A 20,609-nucleotide genomic window follows, 5' to 3' on the forward strand; every position below is an offset into this window, starting at 1 on the left:
CTTTTCTCTCTTTGTCGTGCTCAACACATGAATATACTCGGTCTACGCATGAGGGTAACTGGAGTCATCCATTGCTACAGTATGGCTTTAAATATCAGCTGCTGCTTGCCAGAGAATGCAAGTGACAAGTGTTTATGGGTTCCTAGAGGCATCTGATTGTCCATTGTGTGAACAAAAAGTTAGACTGATATCCACAATGGATATATTCTACCTCCACTGCCGGAGATGGTGTGCCTCTGCATGCTCTCAGGTCCTGCCTGTGGGCTTCCCATAGGCATCTGGTCAACCACTATGAGAACAGGATGGCAGACTAGATGAATCTTTGGTCTGATCCAGCAGAGTTCTTGCAACACTTTCTCCTTTGGATGCCTCCCTGATTTCATTCTCCATCACAGGATCACCCTGGCCAATTTGGTCAGGAAGGGGGTAACATGTCTCTGGTTCTAAAGGACTTGTTGGGCCTTTTTATTTATTTATGTTATTTATATTTGTATACTGCTATTTTGTTAAAAACGTCAAAGCAGTTTACACGTTAAAAGAAAAAAACAAATGAACCATAAAAAAAACATTAACAATGCAATAAAAACAAAAGTCAGCTGTTGCAAAAAGGCATCTTCTTAATAGCCACCTGTAGTGATTCTTTGTTGGAGCCTGTCCCTTTTGAGACTTCTAGTTGTTTGGCTTGATGTCATCTTTGATGTAAAGAGTGACATCCTCAATGTAACCTTCCTTGCCCTTCCTATAGACTTCATATCCAGAGAGAACTGTACCCCACTGTTTCTCTCCATTCAACCTGGTTTCTCTTATGCACACTATTACATCTAAGTCCTGCAGTGCTCCTGTCTTGGCTCAGAGCGTTCTAGCATTAGCAGATGGTTGTGAGCAGAGGGTGTGTCTAGGTGACTTTTAAGATCTCTTCCAACTCTATGATTGTAATATTGGAGCTTCGATAAGACAGAACATGCTAAAGTGGTCAAACCGCTTGGACAGGTCTGGTCAGGCACATTCCTTTGTCAGGTAAATTCAGATGATATGTCACCATGGAAACTAATATGATCCAAGAGAGCATAGGTGATGGGATGCCATCTTGCATTGGCTGCCTGTATGTTTCCCAGCTCGATTCAAAGTGCTGGTTTTAACCTATAAAGCCTTACACGGCTTGGGACCACAATACCTGATGGAACACCTCTCCCGACACTAACCCACCTGTACACTACGCCCAGCATCCAAGGCCCTCCTCCGGGTGCCTACTCCAAGGGAAGCTGGGAGGATGGCAACAAGGGAGAGGGCCTTCTCAGTGGTGGCCCCCAAATTATGGAATAATCTTTCTGACGAGGTGCACCTGGTGCCAACACTATTATCTTTTCAGCGTCAGGTCAAGACTTTCCTCTTCTCCCAGGCATTTTAGCATGTGTTTTTAAATTGTTTTTTTAAAAAATGTATTTTTAAATTTGTGTATTTGTATATTTGTTTTTAATGTTTTTAATCGTTGTAAACCCCCCAGAGAGCATCGGCTATGGAGAAGTATACAAATGTAATGACTAATAATAATAATATCCATCCTTTTCCCCTCTGCCCCCAGGGACATGTTAAGTCTGTGTGAAAGAAGGAAGACTGCAATTCCCTCTGAATCTGAATTGAGAAAATGAATGACCTAGCTGTGCTTTAAGTCGCTAATGTGTACACAGCCATAGATAATGTTAAACCTCATCAGTGTTCTACCTTTAAAATAATATATGCATAGGATTTTTTTCGTGTATTTTAAAATATAGGTACAGGCTTAGAATTAACAAACTGAATTTACAAACGTCAGTAGGAGACATTCAGTGTGGGAGAACATCATTCCCTAACTTTGGAGGTGCCCAGTTCTTCATAAATTTATCCCGGTTTTTTGACATTTTTCTTAATTCTTAAAAATTTATGTTATTTGGCCGTTGCTGCTGCTAAGCCTCACATCTTTTATTCCCACTTTATCATACTAGTAATTTCCAATGTTTGGCATAAACTAGCTGAGTGTCAGCCAGGTCTCTACATTCATCTCTTACATCATTTGTATAGGTTGGAACAGCTTTCACTCACCTGGTATCCTCCAGCTGTTTTGGACCAGAATTCCCAGCATCCTCAACCAGCTCAGCCAATGGCCAGGGATGATAGGAACTGTAGTCCAAAACATCTGGAGGGTGCCAGGTTGGCAAAAGCTGGTGATATTGGCAAGACTAGCCTCCTTGCCAGTGAATACATAGTGTCAAGGATTCTCGCTTTCTCCCTTCCTCCGTGTCTACGTACAATCCTTGTATGTTGAATGTTAGTTCACATAAGCTCACCAGTTATTGACAGCAGTCATCAAACACAGGCAGAGGACAGAGGAGACCCCACTCAAGATTTCTTGAATCTTGGGAGGTACCAGGAATTTTCTGTTTTAGAGTCAGACTTCAGACAGCAAAACAGTCTTTATAAATGGGAATGGACTGTCTTCAAGTCAATCCCGACTTATGGTGACCCTATGAGTAGGGTTTTCATGGTAAGCGGTATTCAGAGGTGGTTTACCCTTGCCTTTATAAATATATACTATTTATTCATATCTTGCATAGTACAACTAATAAAATGCATTCTAGGTGGCCTAAGCCATTATTATAGAAACAGAAAAACAGAATATCCATTTAACATCAAAGTAAAAGACTCTGAAGGCAAATTTAGCTACAGCAAGTTACAATAGATGAAGTACTGAGTTAAACTCTATCACAGAGCCAAAAGTACAAACTACGTGGAAATGCATGTCATGACACATCACCCATCAGATGCTATGGATGCTTCTCCTACTTTCTTTGACCCCCAAATCCAGCACAGCTGAGGGTTAATGGGTGCTATAAAACCTGGCCTTTTATACACTTTCTTCTGAAAGGGAAGACTTGTTCCCATGACTTTATCAATTATGCTGTCCACTAGGGGTGGCATTTGCTGCCTCCCGAAAGCACTCCATATCTTCCTCTCACTTCATACTGACAGTTAACATAACACATTGGCTTTCTGCCCAGACATTTTATCTTGTCCCGTACTCTGCTTTACAAGAAAACAATGCTTTATCTAGAAGTGAGAGCTGAAGAAACCCTTTTAAAAAGAGAGGGAGAGAACATATTCCTTCTATGCACTACCAAGCAATACTATGGCAACAAGGGAGAGGGCCTTCTCAGTGGTGGCCCCCAAATTATGGAATGATCTTTCTGATGAGGTGTGCCTGGCGCCAACACTGTTACCTTTTCGGCGCCAGGTCAACACTTTCCTCTTCTCCCAGACATTTTAGCATGTGTTCTATATTGTTTTAAATTTTTAAATTGTGTTTTAAATTGTTTTTAAAAGATGTATTTTAAATTGTATTTGTTTTTAGTTATTGTAAACCGCCCAGAGAGCTTCGGCTATGGGGCAGTATACAAGTTTAATAAATAAATAAATAAATAAATAAATAAAGCTACAAACTAAGCCATTATAAGTTATGTAAATGATTTCAGCATGTTATATGCATTAATTAAGCCATTATCTGGACTGGCCCATTACACTGGATCCAGTCTTACTCTAAAGCTCAATATTTCTTATGCCCCTTCTTGACTCCTCCAGAGAGAAAGTGGAATTTTATGCAGCTGAACTTCTCTTCTGTCCCCACCCCCCAATTCATACCTGCGGCATTTTGTAGATGCTCGATATGGTTGCAATCTGTTTCGAGATTGCAGAATCTGCCCCTTCAAGAACAGCCAGCCAGTGATTCCATCTTCCACAGGTATAGTTTGGAATATTAGTTTTCCCGCCTGCAAGCATGTCTAGCAAGGCATCGGAAGTCATCCTCGCATCAAAATAGTTCTCATAGAGGTTGTAGCCCAGGGTGATGTTGGGCAAGAGCCTGGGGTCCTGGTTGATCTCCTGGATGGTGAACAGGAAGGACAAGATGTACCACAGCTTCCTGCGTGGAAAACTACACACACACACACACATATTGTGTCAAACTGCTATTCACCATTCAATGGAAACAGAATATCACATTCATTCTTTTATAAATCTAGGGGCCTTTCCACATAACAAACTGAGTCTGAATCCTAGCAAGAGAGAGGCACTGTGGGTTGGTGGTTCCCAACTTCAGATAATTGGTCAGTTGTCTGCTTTGGATGGGGTCATACTCTCTCTGAAAGAGCAGGTTAGTAGTCTGAGGGTGCTCCTGGATCCATCTTTGTTGCTAGAGGCCTCAGTGGCTGGTGAGACAGCTGCAGCAGTTTCTGGACCAGGATAGCCTGACTACTGTTGTCCACGCACTGGTAACCTCCAGGCTGGATTACTGTAATGTGCTCTATGTGGGGCTGCCCTTGAGGCTGGTCTGGAAGCTGCAGCTGGGGCAAAAAACAGTGATGCAATTGCTCACTGGGGCAGGGTATTGTCAACATGTTACCCCACTGCTCAAAGAATTGCACTGACTGCCCATTAGCTATCGGGGTAAGTTCAAGGTTCTAGTACAAAGCCCTACGCAGCTTGGGACCAGGATACCTGAAAGACCGTCTCACCCCTTATATACCCAGCCAGTTGATCACTGTGCTCTGCAGGTGAGGGCCTCCTGCAGATACCATCTTATCAGGAGGTCCATTCTGCACAACATAGGAAATGGATCTTTAGTGTGTCGGCACCTACCCTGTGGAATTCCTCCCTTTAAGTATTTGACAGGCACCATCTCTGTTATCTTTTCAGCGCCTATTGAAGACCTTCCTCTTTCAGCAAGCCTTTTAAATAGAGACCTTATCCCAGTCTGCGTCAGTGTTGCAACTGCTTTCCAAGATGTTTTTAAAGATGTTTTCTTTAAAAATATGTTTTTAAAGATGCTTTGTTTTAATAGTTTTGAAGAAGTTTTGCTTTAATACGTTTTAAAGTCTTTTGTTTTTAAGATGATTTAAAGTGTTTTTAGTGTTTTTGTTTGCCACCCTGGACTCCTTCCGGGAGGAAGGGAGGGATATAACAAATAAATAAATAAATCTCACAAGCGGTAATCCACAAATAACAGTCTGTCTATATTGTGCTGTAGCGATCAAAATTCACCATAATCTGACTCTAACCGCCTTGTAACGCCTGTCTTTTGTTGGGATTTTATAACTATGTCTTTGACAACTCTATTTTACAGTACTGTGTTTTAACAATTTTATCTGATTACCTCATGCTGGTCATTGACCGTAACAATAAAGATAAATAAAAGTCTGTTTGTATGTGTGCATGTGGAGAGAGGAAACATCCTTGTTGGAAGGTAAATATAAAAACAAAAATTGGGAGATGTGAGCTCCGTTGCTGGAGAAACAGAAATCCAACAAAGAACAACATCAAATGATAATATTTCTTTTCACAGGCTTGCGGAATTCTGGGAAATTCTTGTGAAGGCTGCAGTTGGTTCAGTGGTTGTGGCTGTGGATGCATAAACATGTCCCTGTCCTGAAGGACAGAGAATAAAGCAGCAATCCTAACCCCACTTACCTTAGACGTGGTTAGGATTGGGCTACAAGTCAATAAATGACTAGGGTTGGGTGAGAAATTTGATTCAGTTTACATTTCAAGCTGAATCTATCAATTTGCACTTTCTGAAACAATATGAGAACAGAAACACAGACATTCTTCAAAATTCACACTTATTTGAATTTTGAGATTCAGTTCGCCAACCAATGTTTGCAAACATGCGTATGTTAGGGGAAAGTGTGCATAAGAATGAATATGTGAGTGGAAATCACATACCAAAATGTATTATATGAAGAGAAATGGCTTGCAAATGCATACATTATTTATTTATTACATTTATATCTAATTTACTAAATTTATATCCCACCTCCTTCAGAAGGAGCCCAGGGTGGCAAACAAAACACTAAAAACACTCTACAAGCTGCCTACAAAATGTGTTTATTAGGAGAAATTCACAATAAAATGCTGGAGAATTTTCATTAAGATTTTTTGTTTTTTTAAAGAATTGCAAATTGCTGCAGAAACGTGGAGAGCTGACTTTAAGACTGGAAAAATGACTGACAGCACAGAAACTGACAGATTTTTCCATTCCTATAAATAACACTTTCTGCCTGGCTAGTTATGGGCAGTGCAGCCCTGGAGTGAAACAAACCATCAGGAGGACAGAGGTTTGTCTTGTTGTGCCTTTTCCTTGCATCTCCCTTCTGCAAGTGAAATCAGCTGAAGGTCACAATTTGTTGTTGTTATGTGCCTTTAATTCAATTATGACTTATGGTGACCCTATGAATCAGTGACCTCCAATACCATCTGTTATAAACGACCCTGTTCAGATCTTGTAAGTACAGGTCTGTGACTTCCTTTATGGAATCAATCCATCTCTTGTTTGGCCTTCCTCTTTTTCTACTCCCTTCTGTTTTTCCCAGCATTATGGTCTTTTCTAGTGAATCATGTCTTCTCATGATGTGTCCAAAGCATGATAACCTCAGTTTCATCATTTTAGCTTCTAGTGATAGTTCTGGCTTAATTTGTTCTAACCCAATTATTTGTCTTTTTTGCAGTCCATGGTATGCACAAAGCTCTCCTCCAACACCACATTTCAAATGAGTTAATTTTTGAGAGACCTAATCCCCAGATCCAAATTGAGGCAGTAGGCAGGCTGCATTGCTTTTGCCTAAGCTCGCAATTGCACACATTATTCTTGGCCTGGGGAAAAACTAGTTGTGTAGTTGCACTTGGACAAATGCATCCAGCCATTGTTGTGTCCAGCTATGAAGGAGAGACCTGTAGAAGACGCACTGGCTTGTCATTCATTTTTCTCTCTGAAGGAACAAATTCATTCTGCCAGTCTCTTCAGAGAGGGATTGGAGAATATTAAAAATTAAAAAAAATCAAGTGCCTCCCAAAATAGTCATCAGCATCCCAATTCTCACGCCAAGGATGTCTCAGCACTCACCCTCCCCTCGCCTCTCTGCAAATGTTCCATTGCACAAAGGATTTGGTTCTGCTTACTACAGAACAGATGTAGTTCTTTATATTAGGCAGTTGTTACATCGGAGGCAGGGCACTTGCTTTTGAGTTTAGACCACCAAGAAAGAGGCATCTTATCTACAGTCTGTGCTTAAGCAAAGAGGCTATTCTTTTGGTGGAAATAATGCTAGAATTCCCTCATTATCCAATCGTATCTGATCCTGCCTGAATTAGATGCTTCCTCAGTGTTCATGAAATCCCCTATTCTTCTACAAAAGGCAACACAAGGGTGTGTTTGGTCAGGGGTGACCACCAGGAGCCCCAGTAAATATGGTTTGTCCCCTGTAATTAGGAGCAATCTGGAGGTTTGTTGTTGCTGTTATGTGCCTTCAAGTCGATTACGACTTATGGTGACCCTATGAACCAGTTACCTCCAAGGACTGTGGCTTCCTTTATGGAATGTCAAACATATCAACACATGTTCACTGGTAAAAAAAAAAAAAGTCTGGTGGGTTGAACAAGTAGAACAGTTCTTGATCCTATTTTGGGGATATGACTCCACCGAGGTTCGTGGCAGAGGATCTACTTTGCATACAGAAGGTCCCAGGTTCGGTCCCTAGCATCTCCAAGCAGGGCAAGGAATTTTCCACTGCCTGAAATCCTGGAGAGCCCCTGCGGTCAGTATACAGGCAAACCTGAACTAAGTGAATCAATAGTCTGACTGCATATATAGTATACACAGTATATAAGGCAGGTTCTTATGTCCCTGTGTCCTAATGTAGAAGTTCCATGGCCTGTATTATTTTTATTCATTCTACCTAAAGCATTTGGATCCCACTCTTCGGCCATAAGGAATGTCCAAGAGCAGCTTACAGGTGCGATTGTTAAGACAATCCCGGTCTTCAGGCTTTAATTGCTTTTTTTAACACAAAAGAAGAAAGATTGGGAGGAGGAAAGCTTTAATTTAGCTTTCTAAAGTTAAAGACCCCCTCTAGGATGCACAGATTTTGAATATGTCTGCGTCCATGTTGGAATTCTATTTAGATCTTTTAAAGATGTTTCCCCCCCTCTAGCTTTTGGATTCACACCTTAACACGGTGAGGGGGTCTGAGAGTGTTGAAGAAACTGAGAGTAATGCCGTCAGAAGTCTAGACCAAGAGGCTAGACTCCTAGCAGAGGCACCCAAGGTGGAATGGTCAAAGCTGAGACACCAGACTAAGAAAAGACTAGAAAAGGTGCTCAAATGCAAGTATGTATCATTGAACACTAAAGTCAGGATGATTCAGACCATGGTATTCCTGATCTCTATGTATGGATGTGAAAGGTGGGCAGTGAAAAAAGCGGATAAGAGAAAAATCAGCTCATTTGAAATGTGGTGTTGGAGGAGAGCTTTGCGCAAACCATGGACTGCGAAAAGTCACTGATTCATAGGTTGGCCATAAGTCGTAATTGACTTGAAGGCACATAACAACAACAAAGTTAAAGGACCAGAGCTAAGAGGGATTTTTGCAAGAGTTGCCCGGTTAGGAAGGAAGCCAGAGAAGAGGACAGGAGTAGGTAACTCTCATTGGCCCCAACCAGCATGGCCAAAGGTCAGGGACTAAGGGGGCTCTAGTCCAGTAACATCTGGAGGTCTGCAGGCTCCTTATCCCTGAGAGAGGGCCTGACTATGGCAGGGACGGAAGGAGCTGTCAGTTTCAGTTTTCTCAGTTCCTCATTTTCCCAACCTTTAATTCAGTTCTCTACATTTCTGCAGCAGCTTGCAACGCCTTTTGGTTGTTTGCTTTTGTTTTTATCTTCATGGAAATTCTTCAGCATTTTAGTGTGAATTTCTCCTAACACACACATTGTTGTATGCAGTTTTGACTGGTTTACACATTTCTGAAAGCAATTTCTCCTAATACAATGCATGCCTGTATGCTCTTTTCACTAATCTGTTGTTGTTTTCATGCACACCTTTCCCCTTATATGTGCATTTTTACAACCATTCTTTGGTTGGAGAACTGCATTGTGAAATTCGGATACGTGAAAATTCTGAAGGCTGGCTGTGTTTCAGTGCTCTTATTGTTTGGGAAAGTGTGCATTTGGTAGATTCAGCTTTAAATATGAGCTGAACCAAATTTCTTCCCCATTCCTAGTCTGTGGTAACTAGGAACAATGGGAGGGGAGGCAGAGAAGCATAACAGGCTATAAGATAACACTGAACAGACACTGAACATCCTTGTACTCTCCAAGATGTAAGAAGGATTGCATTAATTGAAATGCTTAGCTCATAGCAAAAATGTACTTGTATGTGAAGTGCTGAACATTAGCAAAGTGGCTAAGAACATAATGTAGACAGTGTAATGCTCATGCAATGCCTATGTAATGCTGATGTGTAACCTGGTTCATTAATGCTAAATTCTTTGTCCTGGAATGTATAAAAACCCAGTCAAGCAGTGCCGTGTGGCAGCTCTCCACCAACGTCATGGGAGACTGACTGTGCACATGTAACAAATAAAGGCCTAACTTTGCTGCAACCCTGTGTCTTCAATTTCACCAAGGACCTCTGGTCCAACAAATCCCAGCATCCCCCGTCACCTGCACATGATTACTTACTCCTCAATCCTGGTTAAGGGGGCCTGGGAAAAGATGTATGGAAGTTGTTCAATAAAATATTTTGGAGAGATGATCCCGCTAACAAGGAAGTCTCCATGCCGGTAATAATTCTGTGTATCATGTTGATCCCTGATTAGATTCAAGGGGCATTTTGCCTTCAGCTTCCCACAGACGCCATGGGGCACAAGCAGCAGAAACAGCAGAAGCAGCAGGGAGATCATTCTGGTTCTTCCTGCTAGTACTAAACCTCTCTTGTGCCACAAGAAGCCAGAAAGACTTAACCAGTAGAAGCCAAAAAGACTTGCAAGACAGAAGCTGCAGTGGCTTAACAGATGGTGTCTAGTGATGGCTTCCGACCCAAAGAGGAATCCCCTTAAACTTCAAGCCAGCAAATCCCACTGACCTCCCTACATTCTACTCTAATGTTTGGCAGAAGCTATCTCTGGCAAAATAGATATTCTGTGCACCAATCTTTTCAGGCACAGTGTGCACTACATTCTCTCATGCTGCCCTTGACGCTGTTTAGGTTAAACGTCTCAAAGTCAATCTCCAGAAATATCCCTTGTGCTTTGACAAAGATAAATCACTATGATTTTGGATAATTGTAAGGAGAAGAAAGTTCATCTCTGCCACAGAGTCTCAGAGTCTTGGAGTCTCCGTGTGGCTCAAAGGGCAGGTGCAAGCTAGAGAAAAACATGTTTGCAAGATATAACACATGCGGCTCCAAAGTGTGACATGTTTCAATTGCTGGGGGTGGGGGGAAGATGACTTTGGTCTGAACTTTAGTGACAAGAACGCAAGAACCCTGCAGCTAGATCAGGCCAAAGTCCCATCTAAGTCCAGTAGGGTTGCCAGGTTCAGGGCCTGAGACTGATCCTGTATTTTTAGAAGAAGAGAAAGTCAACCAAGTGCAGGTGTTCTTGAAACTCTGTAATGGGAAAAACCACAAGGTGGAATTCTCCCTTCCCCCTGCACTACTTTTAAAGATACAGAAGACCTCTTGGAGGCCAGGCCTGGCAACCCTTTCTCTTCTCCTAAAGATACAGGATCAGGATCAGGCTCTGAACCTGGCAACCCTGAAGTCTAGCATCCTGTTTTCCCCTGTGGCTAAACAGACACCTCTGGAAAGCTCAGAAACCAGGCATGAGGGCAATAGCTCTCTCCTGCTGTTGTTCCCTGCAAGTAGTATTCAGGGATGTGCTACCTCTGGCCTTGGGATTCTCTTTTAAAACAATCTAAGTTGGTGGCAATACCCACATCTTGTGGGAACGAGTTCCACAGTTTGATGATGCACTCTGTGAAGAAATGTTTCCTTTTCTCCATCCAGAATCTCCCAACATTCAGGTTCACTAGATGACCTCTTTGGGATCTACTATTATGGCAAAAAGTCTCTCTGTCCACTTTCTCCACATAACCTTATTGCCTCTTTGTCATGTCTCACATACTGGCAATTTTTCTAAACTGAACACTGTCAAACAGTTTGGTTGCCATTTTCTGCACTTGTCTGGGATGGGATGTGTCCCTTGATGCTACCACAAGAATTAGAAATGATGCATAAGTTGTTTTACAGTTTCATCCCTTGATGTCCAAAACTCATTTGACTCTTTCCTTGTATTCACATGAAAATTGGCTTTTCATTGGTAGCAACTTGGGCTCTTATTGTTTGATTTTGGAAGGACTTGAAAGCTGTTGTGCAATGAAGTATGGCAGTTAGCTTTAATAGGAAAAGTTATGCAGAAGTTAAAACTTGTAAAAGGGCAAAAATATAAGGATACATTCGCCCCAGTACTGGAGTTTTATTTCACATACAAATGAACCTAATATTATTAATAAGGTTCCCAAGGCTTTTCAGTCCTTATGGATCTAATAAAGGTGACTAATTTCTCTCTGTTTGGTAATTGTTTTGTAATAAAGATGCAGCTTTTGTTGTTATATGCCTTCAAGTCATTTTCGACTTTTGGCAACCCTATGAATCAGTGACCTCCAATAGCATCTGTCATGAACCACCCTGTTCAGATCTTGTAAGTTCAGGTCTGTGGCTTCCTTTATGGAATCAATCCATCTCTTGTTTGGTCTTCCTCTTTTCTACTCCCTGCTGTTTTTCCCAGCACTATAGTCTTTTCTAGTGAATCATGTCTTCTCATTATGTGTCCAAAGTATGATAACCTGTTTCATCATTTTAGCTTCTAGTGATAGTTCTGGTTTAATTTGTTCTAACACCCAATTATTTGTCTTTTTCGCAGTCCATGGTATGCACAAAGCTCTCCTCCAACGCCACACAGCACAGAATTAAACTATGGAATTCACTCCAAAACAGAAGTAGTAACGGGCAACAACTTAGATACCTTTACAAGAGGATTGGCCAAATTCAGGGAGAATAAGGCTATCGATGGCTATTAACTATGGTGGCTTTCTGCTCCCTCCGGTGTCGGAGTTAGTATATTCCTTTGAATACCAGCTGAATACCATTGTGGCATCTGGTTGGCCAGTGGGAGCACAGAACACTGAACAAAAGCCCACAGAACCATAGTATCATAGAATAGTAGAGTTGGAAGGGGCCTATAAGGCCATCAAGTCCAATCCCCTGCTCAATGCAGGAATCCAAATCAAAGCATTCCCGACAGATGGCTGTCCAGCTGCCTCTTGAAGGCCTCCAGTGTCGGAGAGCCCACTGCCTCCCTAGGTAATTGATTCCATTGTCATCTGGGTCTAACAAGTTAGGAAGTTTCTCCTGATGTCCAGTTGAAATCTGGCTTCCTGCAACTTGAGCCCATTATTCTGAGTCCTGCACTCTGGGACGACCGAGATGAGATCCCGGCCCTCATAAAATAGTAAAATGCATAAGTGCATAGTTAAAGTATGGAATTCACCCCAGAGAAGAAGTAATAATGTCTACCAACTTAGATGGCTTTTAAAAGGGATTTGGCAAATTCATGGAGGATAAGGCTATCAAAGGCTATTAGCCATGATGACTATGCTGTACTTCCGTGGTTGTAGACAGTCTGCCTCTGTATGCCAGGTGCTGGGAATCACAAATGGAAAGAGTGCTGTTGCATTCAGATCCTGCTTCTGCGCTTCCCGTGGGCATCTGGTTGGCTACTGTGAGAGCAAAACATTGGACTAGATGGACTGATCCAGCAAGGACACTCTTATGTCCAGAGCTTGGAAAAGTTACTTTTTTCAACTACAGCTCCCATCAGCCCAATCCAGTGGCCATGCTGGCTGGGGCTGATGGGAGTTGTAGTTTTAAAAAGTAACTTTTCCAACCTCTGCTTATGTCCTTATGAAAACCAGTCGCTGGGAACTGCACGTGGGGAGAGTGCTGTTCTGCTTAGGTCCTGCTTGTGAGCTTCCCTTATAGGTATCTATATTGGGAGATGCTCCTTCTGCAGAAGGAAATCTGGGCTCCTGCTGGGAGGAAGGGCGGGATATACATCAAATAACAAACAAACAAACAAACAAACAAACAAACAAACAAACAAACAAACAAACAAACAAACATATTACTTATTATTTGATTTATACCCCACCCTTCCTCCCAGCAAGAGCCCAGGGCGGCAAACAGAAATGGTAAAAACACTTTAAAACATCACAAAAAGACCTTAAAATACATTAAAACAAAACAAAAACATTTTTTAAAAAGCTTTAAAAACATCTTTTTTTAAAAAAAAAGTTAAAACATATTAAAGAAAACATATTAAAAGCAATTCTAACACAGACGCAGACTGTGTTATTTATAAATAAATAAATGAAACCACCAACGTAGACACCAGGCATTGCAAGGACAGGTGTTCCTGCTGAACAAGAAGTAGCAGGTCACTAAGGTGAGGTTACCATTAATATGAAATCTTTCCTTCAGGATTCATGGCCTGCTTCTTCCATCTGAGTAATCTGGCAACAGATATACAAACTCCTGGCCTAAAAATAATAAGGTCTGTGAATTAGGGTTGCCAGGTTCCTGGCCTGAGACTGATCCTGTATCTTTAGGAGAAGAGAAAATCAGCCAAGTGCAGGTGTTCTTGCAACCTGTAATGAGAAAAACCACAAGGTGGAATTCTCCATTTCCCCTGCACAACTTTGAAAGATACAGAAGACCTCTTGGAGGCCGGGCCTGGCAACTAAATAAAAATAAGTTTCTTTTTATTGAAAAAAATATCTCAAATTTAACAATGAAAGAAAAAGAAAGAAAAAATGAAATAAAATGAAATACAGTAAATAAAATATCAAAGGTATAAAAAGGAAAAAAGAAATAATATATGAATATTAATAGAACCATTGTGGTGTAGTGGTTAAGGTGTTGGACTACGACCTGAGAGACCAGGGTTCAAATCCCCACACAACCATGAAGCTGACTGGGTGACCAAGGGCCAGTCACTGCCTCTCAGCCTCAGAGGGAGGCAATGGTAAACCCCCTGTGAATACCGCTTACCATGAAAACATTATTCATAGGGTCTCCATAAGTTGAAATCGACTTGAAGGCAGTCCATTTCATTTTTCATTAATAGTCAGTGTGCTTTAAAAAAAAGGTACCAGTATTCATACACTGATAAGTATACCTTGGGTGTCAAAACAAAATAGATGCCATTGGTAACAAAAAAAGAGGTGCCGGTACTCAGTACCAGTGAGCACCATTAAAAAAAAGTCCTGCTATTAGTAGTAACAGTGAACCACCATTAGTTCATATTACAGATTCAGTACCCTTCAGTACATATGGCTTGAGTGAAGCATAAACATTAAGTGAAGCCCTCCAGATGTCCAAATAGGTATCCACTCAGAATTGGTGTCTATATGTAATATGTCCAAATGTAGCCAGGGCAGTGAGGTTTTTGTGATGGTCCATGTGTTATGTATTGGTATATCTTGTAAACAAGTTACTGTACCTGCTCAAGGCAAAATGATAGCAGGGGGAGCAACAGTACTCAGTCCATTGTGTAACAGATGGTGGGTATCTATTCTTCCAGGCTTGAAGTCTGTTAGCAACTATCAGAGCTCGCAAAGTCCACTGTTGTTGTCCTGTTAACCCCCATACTACAGGAATATAATTTAAAAGTGCATGAATATCTTCAGATATCAAAGAATTTACCAATAAAAAATTAATATGGATAACAACTTCATATCAGAAAGAATATATCACTGGACAAGCCTACATCATATGTCTCCTTGGATCACTTCTTGGATTAGTAACCGTAATCCATGAATTTAGTGAACTTTTCACAAGTTTGGGTGGAGGTTTTAGGAGGATGCAATTTATGGTTAAGTAAACGACATGCTTTATCGGTGTCTGATCAACTGTTTTCCTTTGCCATACTAGTATTGTTTCCCATTTATAAAAGGGGCTCTTACATTTCATTCACGCACTCTTTATATTATTTTATTTCAGTTATTCCTGAGTTTATTTCATCATTTCTCTGCTTTGGTTTGACTAAAGCTTTCCCATTTATTTTATGTTTGGTTTGACTCTGGTCCCTTTCTGATTACCATCACCACTAGCCCACTGGAGCAAAAATTAAGATCCTATTTTTAGGCAATGGCGTTCCTTTTGAGGGGCGGATTTGCCATCACCCTAATTATAGGAAGGCTCGGGAATGTTCATGAAGTTCTGTGGTCGAGCCACGTGGGATTTTTAGACCAATCAGGCAGGGGTTTGAGCAGCAGATATAAGGCTGCTCCTTCCCCACAGCGTTTGCCTTTTTTGCCTTGCGGCACCCACCCTCCCTCCCTTGACAGTATGGGCTTCGCTGGTCGCTATAATGGGGCTGAGTAGGAATTTTTTGGGGGGGATCCTGATTTCAGTATCCCTTTGGTTTTGCCTACTCCATACTGCTTGGGTTTAATTCAATTGGCTTATTGGGTTGGGTTGTGGCGTGTCTGCTCTGGCTGGCATGGGATTTGGGCAGGTGAGGTATATTGGGGTTAAACCGAGGCGGTTAAGGCATTCTGGAAAAGGGCACTCCCTAGGGAACCATCAGGGCTTCATGTCTGGTGGGGATCTGGGGAGTGTCCTCGTGGGACCGGCTTGCGCATCATGGTGAACGCCTATATGGCGGGGCCATGGTGTGGAGGTTGGAACCACACAACTGACTCCAGTAGCAAGGAGGGAGGATTTCACCCACGCCCTTGACTCTGGAGTTATAGTCTGATGAGAATTCTTTGCCTTTATAAGTTGAGGGAGTATTCCCTTTCAGTTAGGTTTGGCCTCACCTGCCCGAAGCAAGTTAGATTTGAATAATTGGCTGAATTGCATTTGATTTAGTATGTTATATTTAATAAATATAACATTATTCCACTCTTGCGTCACGAGTCTTCCTTGGTGTGGTGGCAAAGGGGTTATTATAAGGCTAACCAATAATTGTGATTGGACTGCATTGCAGTGTGTGTGTGCTTGTGAGGGGAGAGAGAACCCTTTGACAGAGAATGTGGTCAGTTCTGGCATTTCCCACAAAAATGGGCAGAACATCTTCTGCCGAATGTTTTCACAAATCAATCCAGTTCAGATAGTCATGATCTGAAGCCCCCCTCCCCGTCTTTCAGGACTGTCCCTCCAAAATGTCTCCTCAGAGCACGGAGGGCGGGCCTGAGGGGCTCTGCTTCCTGATTGGCTCTTTCTCCTTTCAACTGCTCTCCCATACGCTGTCCCCGATGCTTGCCATTTCAAATATTTCTCAACTTCCTTTGCCAATAGCCAAGCCAATGTGTACGAGTGAGACAAGAGGGAGAAGGCCCTGATCCCTGTAGCTGCAGCTTTAATTAGATGAATTGAGGGGACATGGAAGTGGAGTCCTCAAAGACACAAACAGACCCCTGGAGGGAAGATTTCCCCACACAACAACCAGCCAAGTCAGAAGGCAGAAGGGCCAGGTGCGGGTGAGGGGGCAATATTCAGCTTGTAGTGAAAACATCATCTGGCCTCTCTGATGGTCTATCTACAGCAGCCTTTCCCAACCAGTGTGCCTCCAGATGTTGTTGGACCACAACTCCCATCTTTTCTGACCATTGGCAATGCTGGCTGAGGCTGCCGGGAGTTGTGGTCCAACAACATCTGGAGACACACTGGTAAGGCTGATCTACAGAGAAGAAGAGAATTTGTGAAGACACTAATAAATGGCAACCATGTTGTTGAAAAGGGAATATTATTTTCCTATTGAAGTCAAAGAAGACATCTTTTTTTTCTGTCTCTGGTGTTGCCCCCCACATCACTGGATGCTTCCTTCCCCCCACCGCAGAGATTGCATCATGGTAGTGGTTAGAGGGTTGGACTACGACCTGGGAGACCAGGGTTTGAATCCCCACACAGCCATGAAGCTCACTGGGTGATCTTGGGCCAGTCACTGCCTCTCAGCCTCAGAGGACGGCAATGGTAAACTCCCCCTGAATACCGCTTACCATGAAAACCCTATTCGTAGGGTTGCCATAAGTCGGGATCGACTTGAAGGCAGTCCATTTCCATTTTTAATACCACAGGTTTGCTTATGTGTTGAAAAGAGGTAATGCACAAACTGTAGGGCAAAGTATTACTATTACCACCATCATCAGCCTCCTTTCCTACCTTCCTCCCCCAAATAAAGGACCCTCCATTTACCCTGATAGCTGATATAGCACAGTGGGAAGGAAAACCTGGCTGGGAGTCCAGAGTCTGTGAGCTCAAATCCCTGCTCATGTGTCAAGGGCCAGCTAAACATCACCCCCACAGCGACTGGCTCAGGGGTTACATGCCCTGCCACCTGTGCAGCTGTGGGCAAGCTGCATAGTCCCAAGAAGCCCAGTTGCCCCCCAGATGGCAGTTGTGGACAAGGAAGGGGCTGGCTTGTGCAGCTGTGGCAAGCTGAGCAGGCCCAAGCCAGCTGGGGAGGACTAGCCTCAGAGGGAAATCCCCCTGAATACTGCTTACCATGAAAACCCTATTCATAGGGTAGCTGTAAGTCGGGATCGACTTGAAGGCAGTCCATTTCCATTTTTTAGTCTGTCCCAAATCTTCCAACATACAGCTTCATTGGATAGGCCCAATTTCTAACATATTATAGAGAGGGATAAACCTTTGCCATGGTCTGAATGATCCTGACTTTAGTGTTCAGTAGCTGGATACAAAGAGACCCAGTGTGGCATAGTGGTTAGAGTTTTGGACTATGACCTGGGATACCAGGGCTCGAATCCCCACACAGCCATGAAGCTCACTGGGTGACCTTGGGCCAGTCACTGCCTCTCAGCCTCAGTGGGAGGCAATGGTAAACCACCTCTGAATACCACTCACCATGAAATCTCTGTTCATAGGGTCGCCATAAGTCAGGATCGACTTGAAGGCAGTCCATTTCCATTTTTCTTTTTTTAAGATGACTCAGAAGTGCCAATATTGAGCGAGCACGGATGGAAAATTCTTTCCAATATCATGAATTCTGGATCAAAGTAAATGATTGTAATCTATGCCTTTTCTGGAAAAAGTAATTAATATACGATTCCATTATATCTTTGCTCAGCTTAGGCTGTACAGAGGAGTTGAACTTGCAAGTTTCCATGTGGACCATGGGAAGCTGCCCTATATGCTGGGGCAGACTATAGGCATATCTAGCCCAGTATTGTCTCCTCTGACTGGCAGCTGCTCTCCAGGGTCCCAGGCAGGGAGAGGCTTTTCCTAGTCCTGATTCCTCCTGAGCCTCTGCTACGGTCCCCTCTCCGCTTTGGGGTGCAAAGTTGACAAGTTTCAAAGCTGCCCAAATGAAGGCCACATTGAAGTTCATTCAACCTGTAGAATTACCCACCCTGGCCTGGAAAGAGTCACCCAGGAAGAACAGCTGAAGCTGACACCAAACCACAAACCAACACATCTAAATGGAGGAGGTTACAGCAGCATTATCTCCAAAGTGAGCAGAGCAGGGGGGAGAGATTGCTTGCTCCAGCAGTGGCTGTTGCCCAAAGGGACTAGTAGGGAACAAGACACAGGGAGCCAGAGCTAGAGTGAATGACAGCAGGGCTGTGGAGTCAGAGTCGGAGTCATGGATTCGGAGTCGGAAGCAATTTTGGGTGGAGTCTCAGTCTGAGTCGGTAGAAATGTACCGACTCCGACTCCAGCTTCATAATAAAAACTTTCATAGGAATTTAGGAAAGTTTTCTTGTTCAGAAATTTTAATCAAATAAATATATTTTATGTTCTATCAATCTAGCCTGATGATTCACGTGGTGGTGATGAAATGCCTTGTGCTACCATTTTACGACAGCAAATTTGTTATTACTAGTTAATATACATTTTCCATTTATGAAGGAGTCGGAGTCGGACAGTAGAAAAATAGAGGAGACAGAGTTGAAGGTTTGGCGTACAGACTCCACAGCCCTGAATGACAGGGCAGGGCCACCCCCTGAGTGGTTGAATGTAAGGAGACAGGTGGGTGGGGACTGGCTGAGATTGGTGGGGTATTGTCCCCTTCGCCCTCAGGGACCAGCCTCTGCTTCTCACTCATTTGCTTTCTAAGGCTGAGATGGGCCAGATGCATCCCTCAAAAGCGGGGAAGGAGAGCGTTTCAATAAAAGGAAAAGCTCAAATGAGTCTGGAACTATGGGAAACACTGCTTGAGAACCGTTTCTACTTTTTTGTGGTAGCAGCATGGGGGAAACTTTATTCCAAATCGGACCTTCCTCAGCTGTGATCAGCCTTCCCCCCTCCATCAGTTTAAAAGCTGCTCTGCCCCCCTTTTGATTTTTTGTGCAATCTCGTTCCATCCTGGTTCAAGAGGTGCCTGCCCATTTTGCATAGGCCCGACTTGTTCCAAAATGTTCCTCAATGCTTAACAAATCCAAACTCCAGGAGGGACACCATCATCTCATCTGTGCATTGAGACTACAAAGCTGAGCTATCTAGCTAGCCCTGTGCATGCAACTGGTAGTATTTTAGAGACAGCTACTTCTGAGGTCCTGACTTTCAACATCCTACCAATCTTGCAAACATGTCTTTTTCTCCAGCTCTGAACCTGCCCCTCAAGCCACACAGGGACTCCAGCATGTTGAAGAGGTGAACCTTCTTCTCCCTATAATTATCAAAATCATCGTGATTTATTCTTGCCAAAGCTCAAAAGATATTTCTGGAGATTGCCTTTGAGACATATAACCTGAAGATTAGAATGAAAGACATCAGAAGGCTGTTTATCACACTGTGAATGAAAAGGATGGTGTTAGGAATATCTCCTGTGCCAGAGATAGCTTGGGCCAATATTTAGGGCAGGTGAAAATTGAGGGGGAGGGATTTGTTTGATTGAATTTAATGGGTTTCCTGTTTAGCTCTGAAGCCATCGCTGGACACCATCTGTGTTAGTAAAACCACTGCAATTTCAGTCCTGCAAGGCTTCTGATTAGCTGGCTGTGGAGGTGAGGCGATTACTCACAAGAGAGGTCTAAAACTAGCAAGAAGAACCAGAATGATCTCCCTGCTGCTTCTGATGCTAGTTCTGCTCCTGAGGCCCCATGGAGTCTGTGGGAGGATGAAGGCAAAATGCCCCTTGAATCTGATCAGAGATCAACATGAAGCACAGAATTACTACCGGCCTGGAGGCTTCCTCATTAGTGGGGTCATCTCTCCAAAACGTTTTCATGATCAACGTTCATATCTCTTTTCCAAGCCTCCCTTCATGAGGGTTCAGGGGTAAGTCATTAGGTGCAGATGGATGTTTTGCTTCTCCTTTCTAATATTATTTATTTATTTTCTTAGTTGCTTCCCATGAAACATCCCGTAGCAATTAAAAATGAAAACATCATGAAAAAAAATCAACAATAAAAATGTATCTGAAAACAATTTCAAATCCGATTCAAAGTGGGATAAGAATATCTACTTTAAAAGCTTGGTCCTAGGTACCAGGGACAGCTCCTGTTTTAGGGGTGGTGAGCCTGTGGATGTCTCCTTCCCCCCTCTCCTTCTCCACTGTCCCCAAACTTATTCAGGGGTGGCTCTGAGCCAGTGTGGGTGGTCCCTGGGTCGACACAGGGCAGGTCGATCTGATGAGCCCCTCCAGACTAAAACCAAGGACAATGGGTGTGTGTGCACAGCACTAATAAACAACATTTCTGCCCTACAGACAGGCATTCTGGCC

General features: G+C 42.9%; 1 protein-coding gene across 1 annotated transcript in view; it reads right to left on the reverse strand.

Moving 5' to 3' along the window:
• LOC133378986 (vomeronasal type-2 receptor 26-like) overlaps window positions 1-20,609 on the reverse strand; it is a 40,835-nt gene that overhangs the window by 16,433 nt on the left and 3,793 nt on the right. The window contains exon 2 of the mRNA XM_061613599.1: window positions 3,673-3,912. Coding sequence (XP_061469583.1) covers window positions 3,673-3,912 — 240 coding nt within the window. The remainder of the gene's footprint in view (window positions 1-3,672; window positions 3,913-20,609) is intronic.

Source organism: Rhineura floridana, chromosome 3 (assembly GCF_030035675.1).
Source record: "Rhineura floridana isolate rRhiFlo1 chromosome 3, rRhiFlo1.hap2, whole genome shotgun sequence".
NCBI lineage: Eukaryota > Metazoa > Chordata > Lepidosauria > Squamata > Rhineuridae > Rhineura > Rhineura floridana.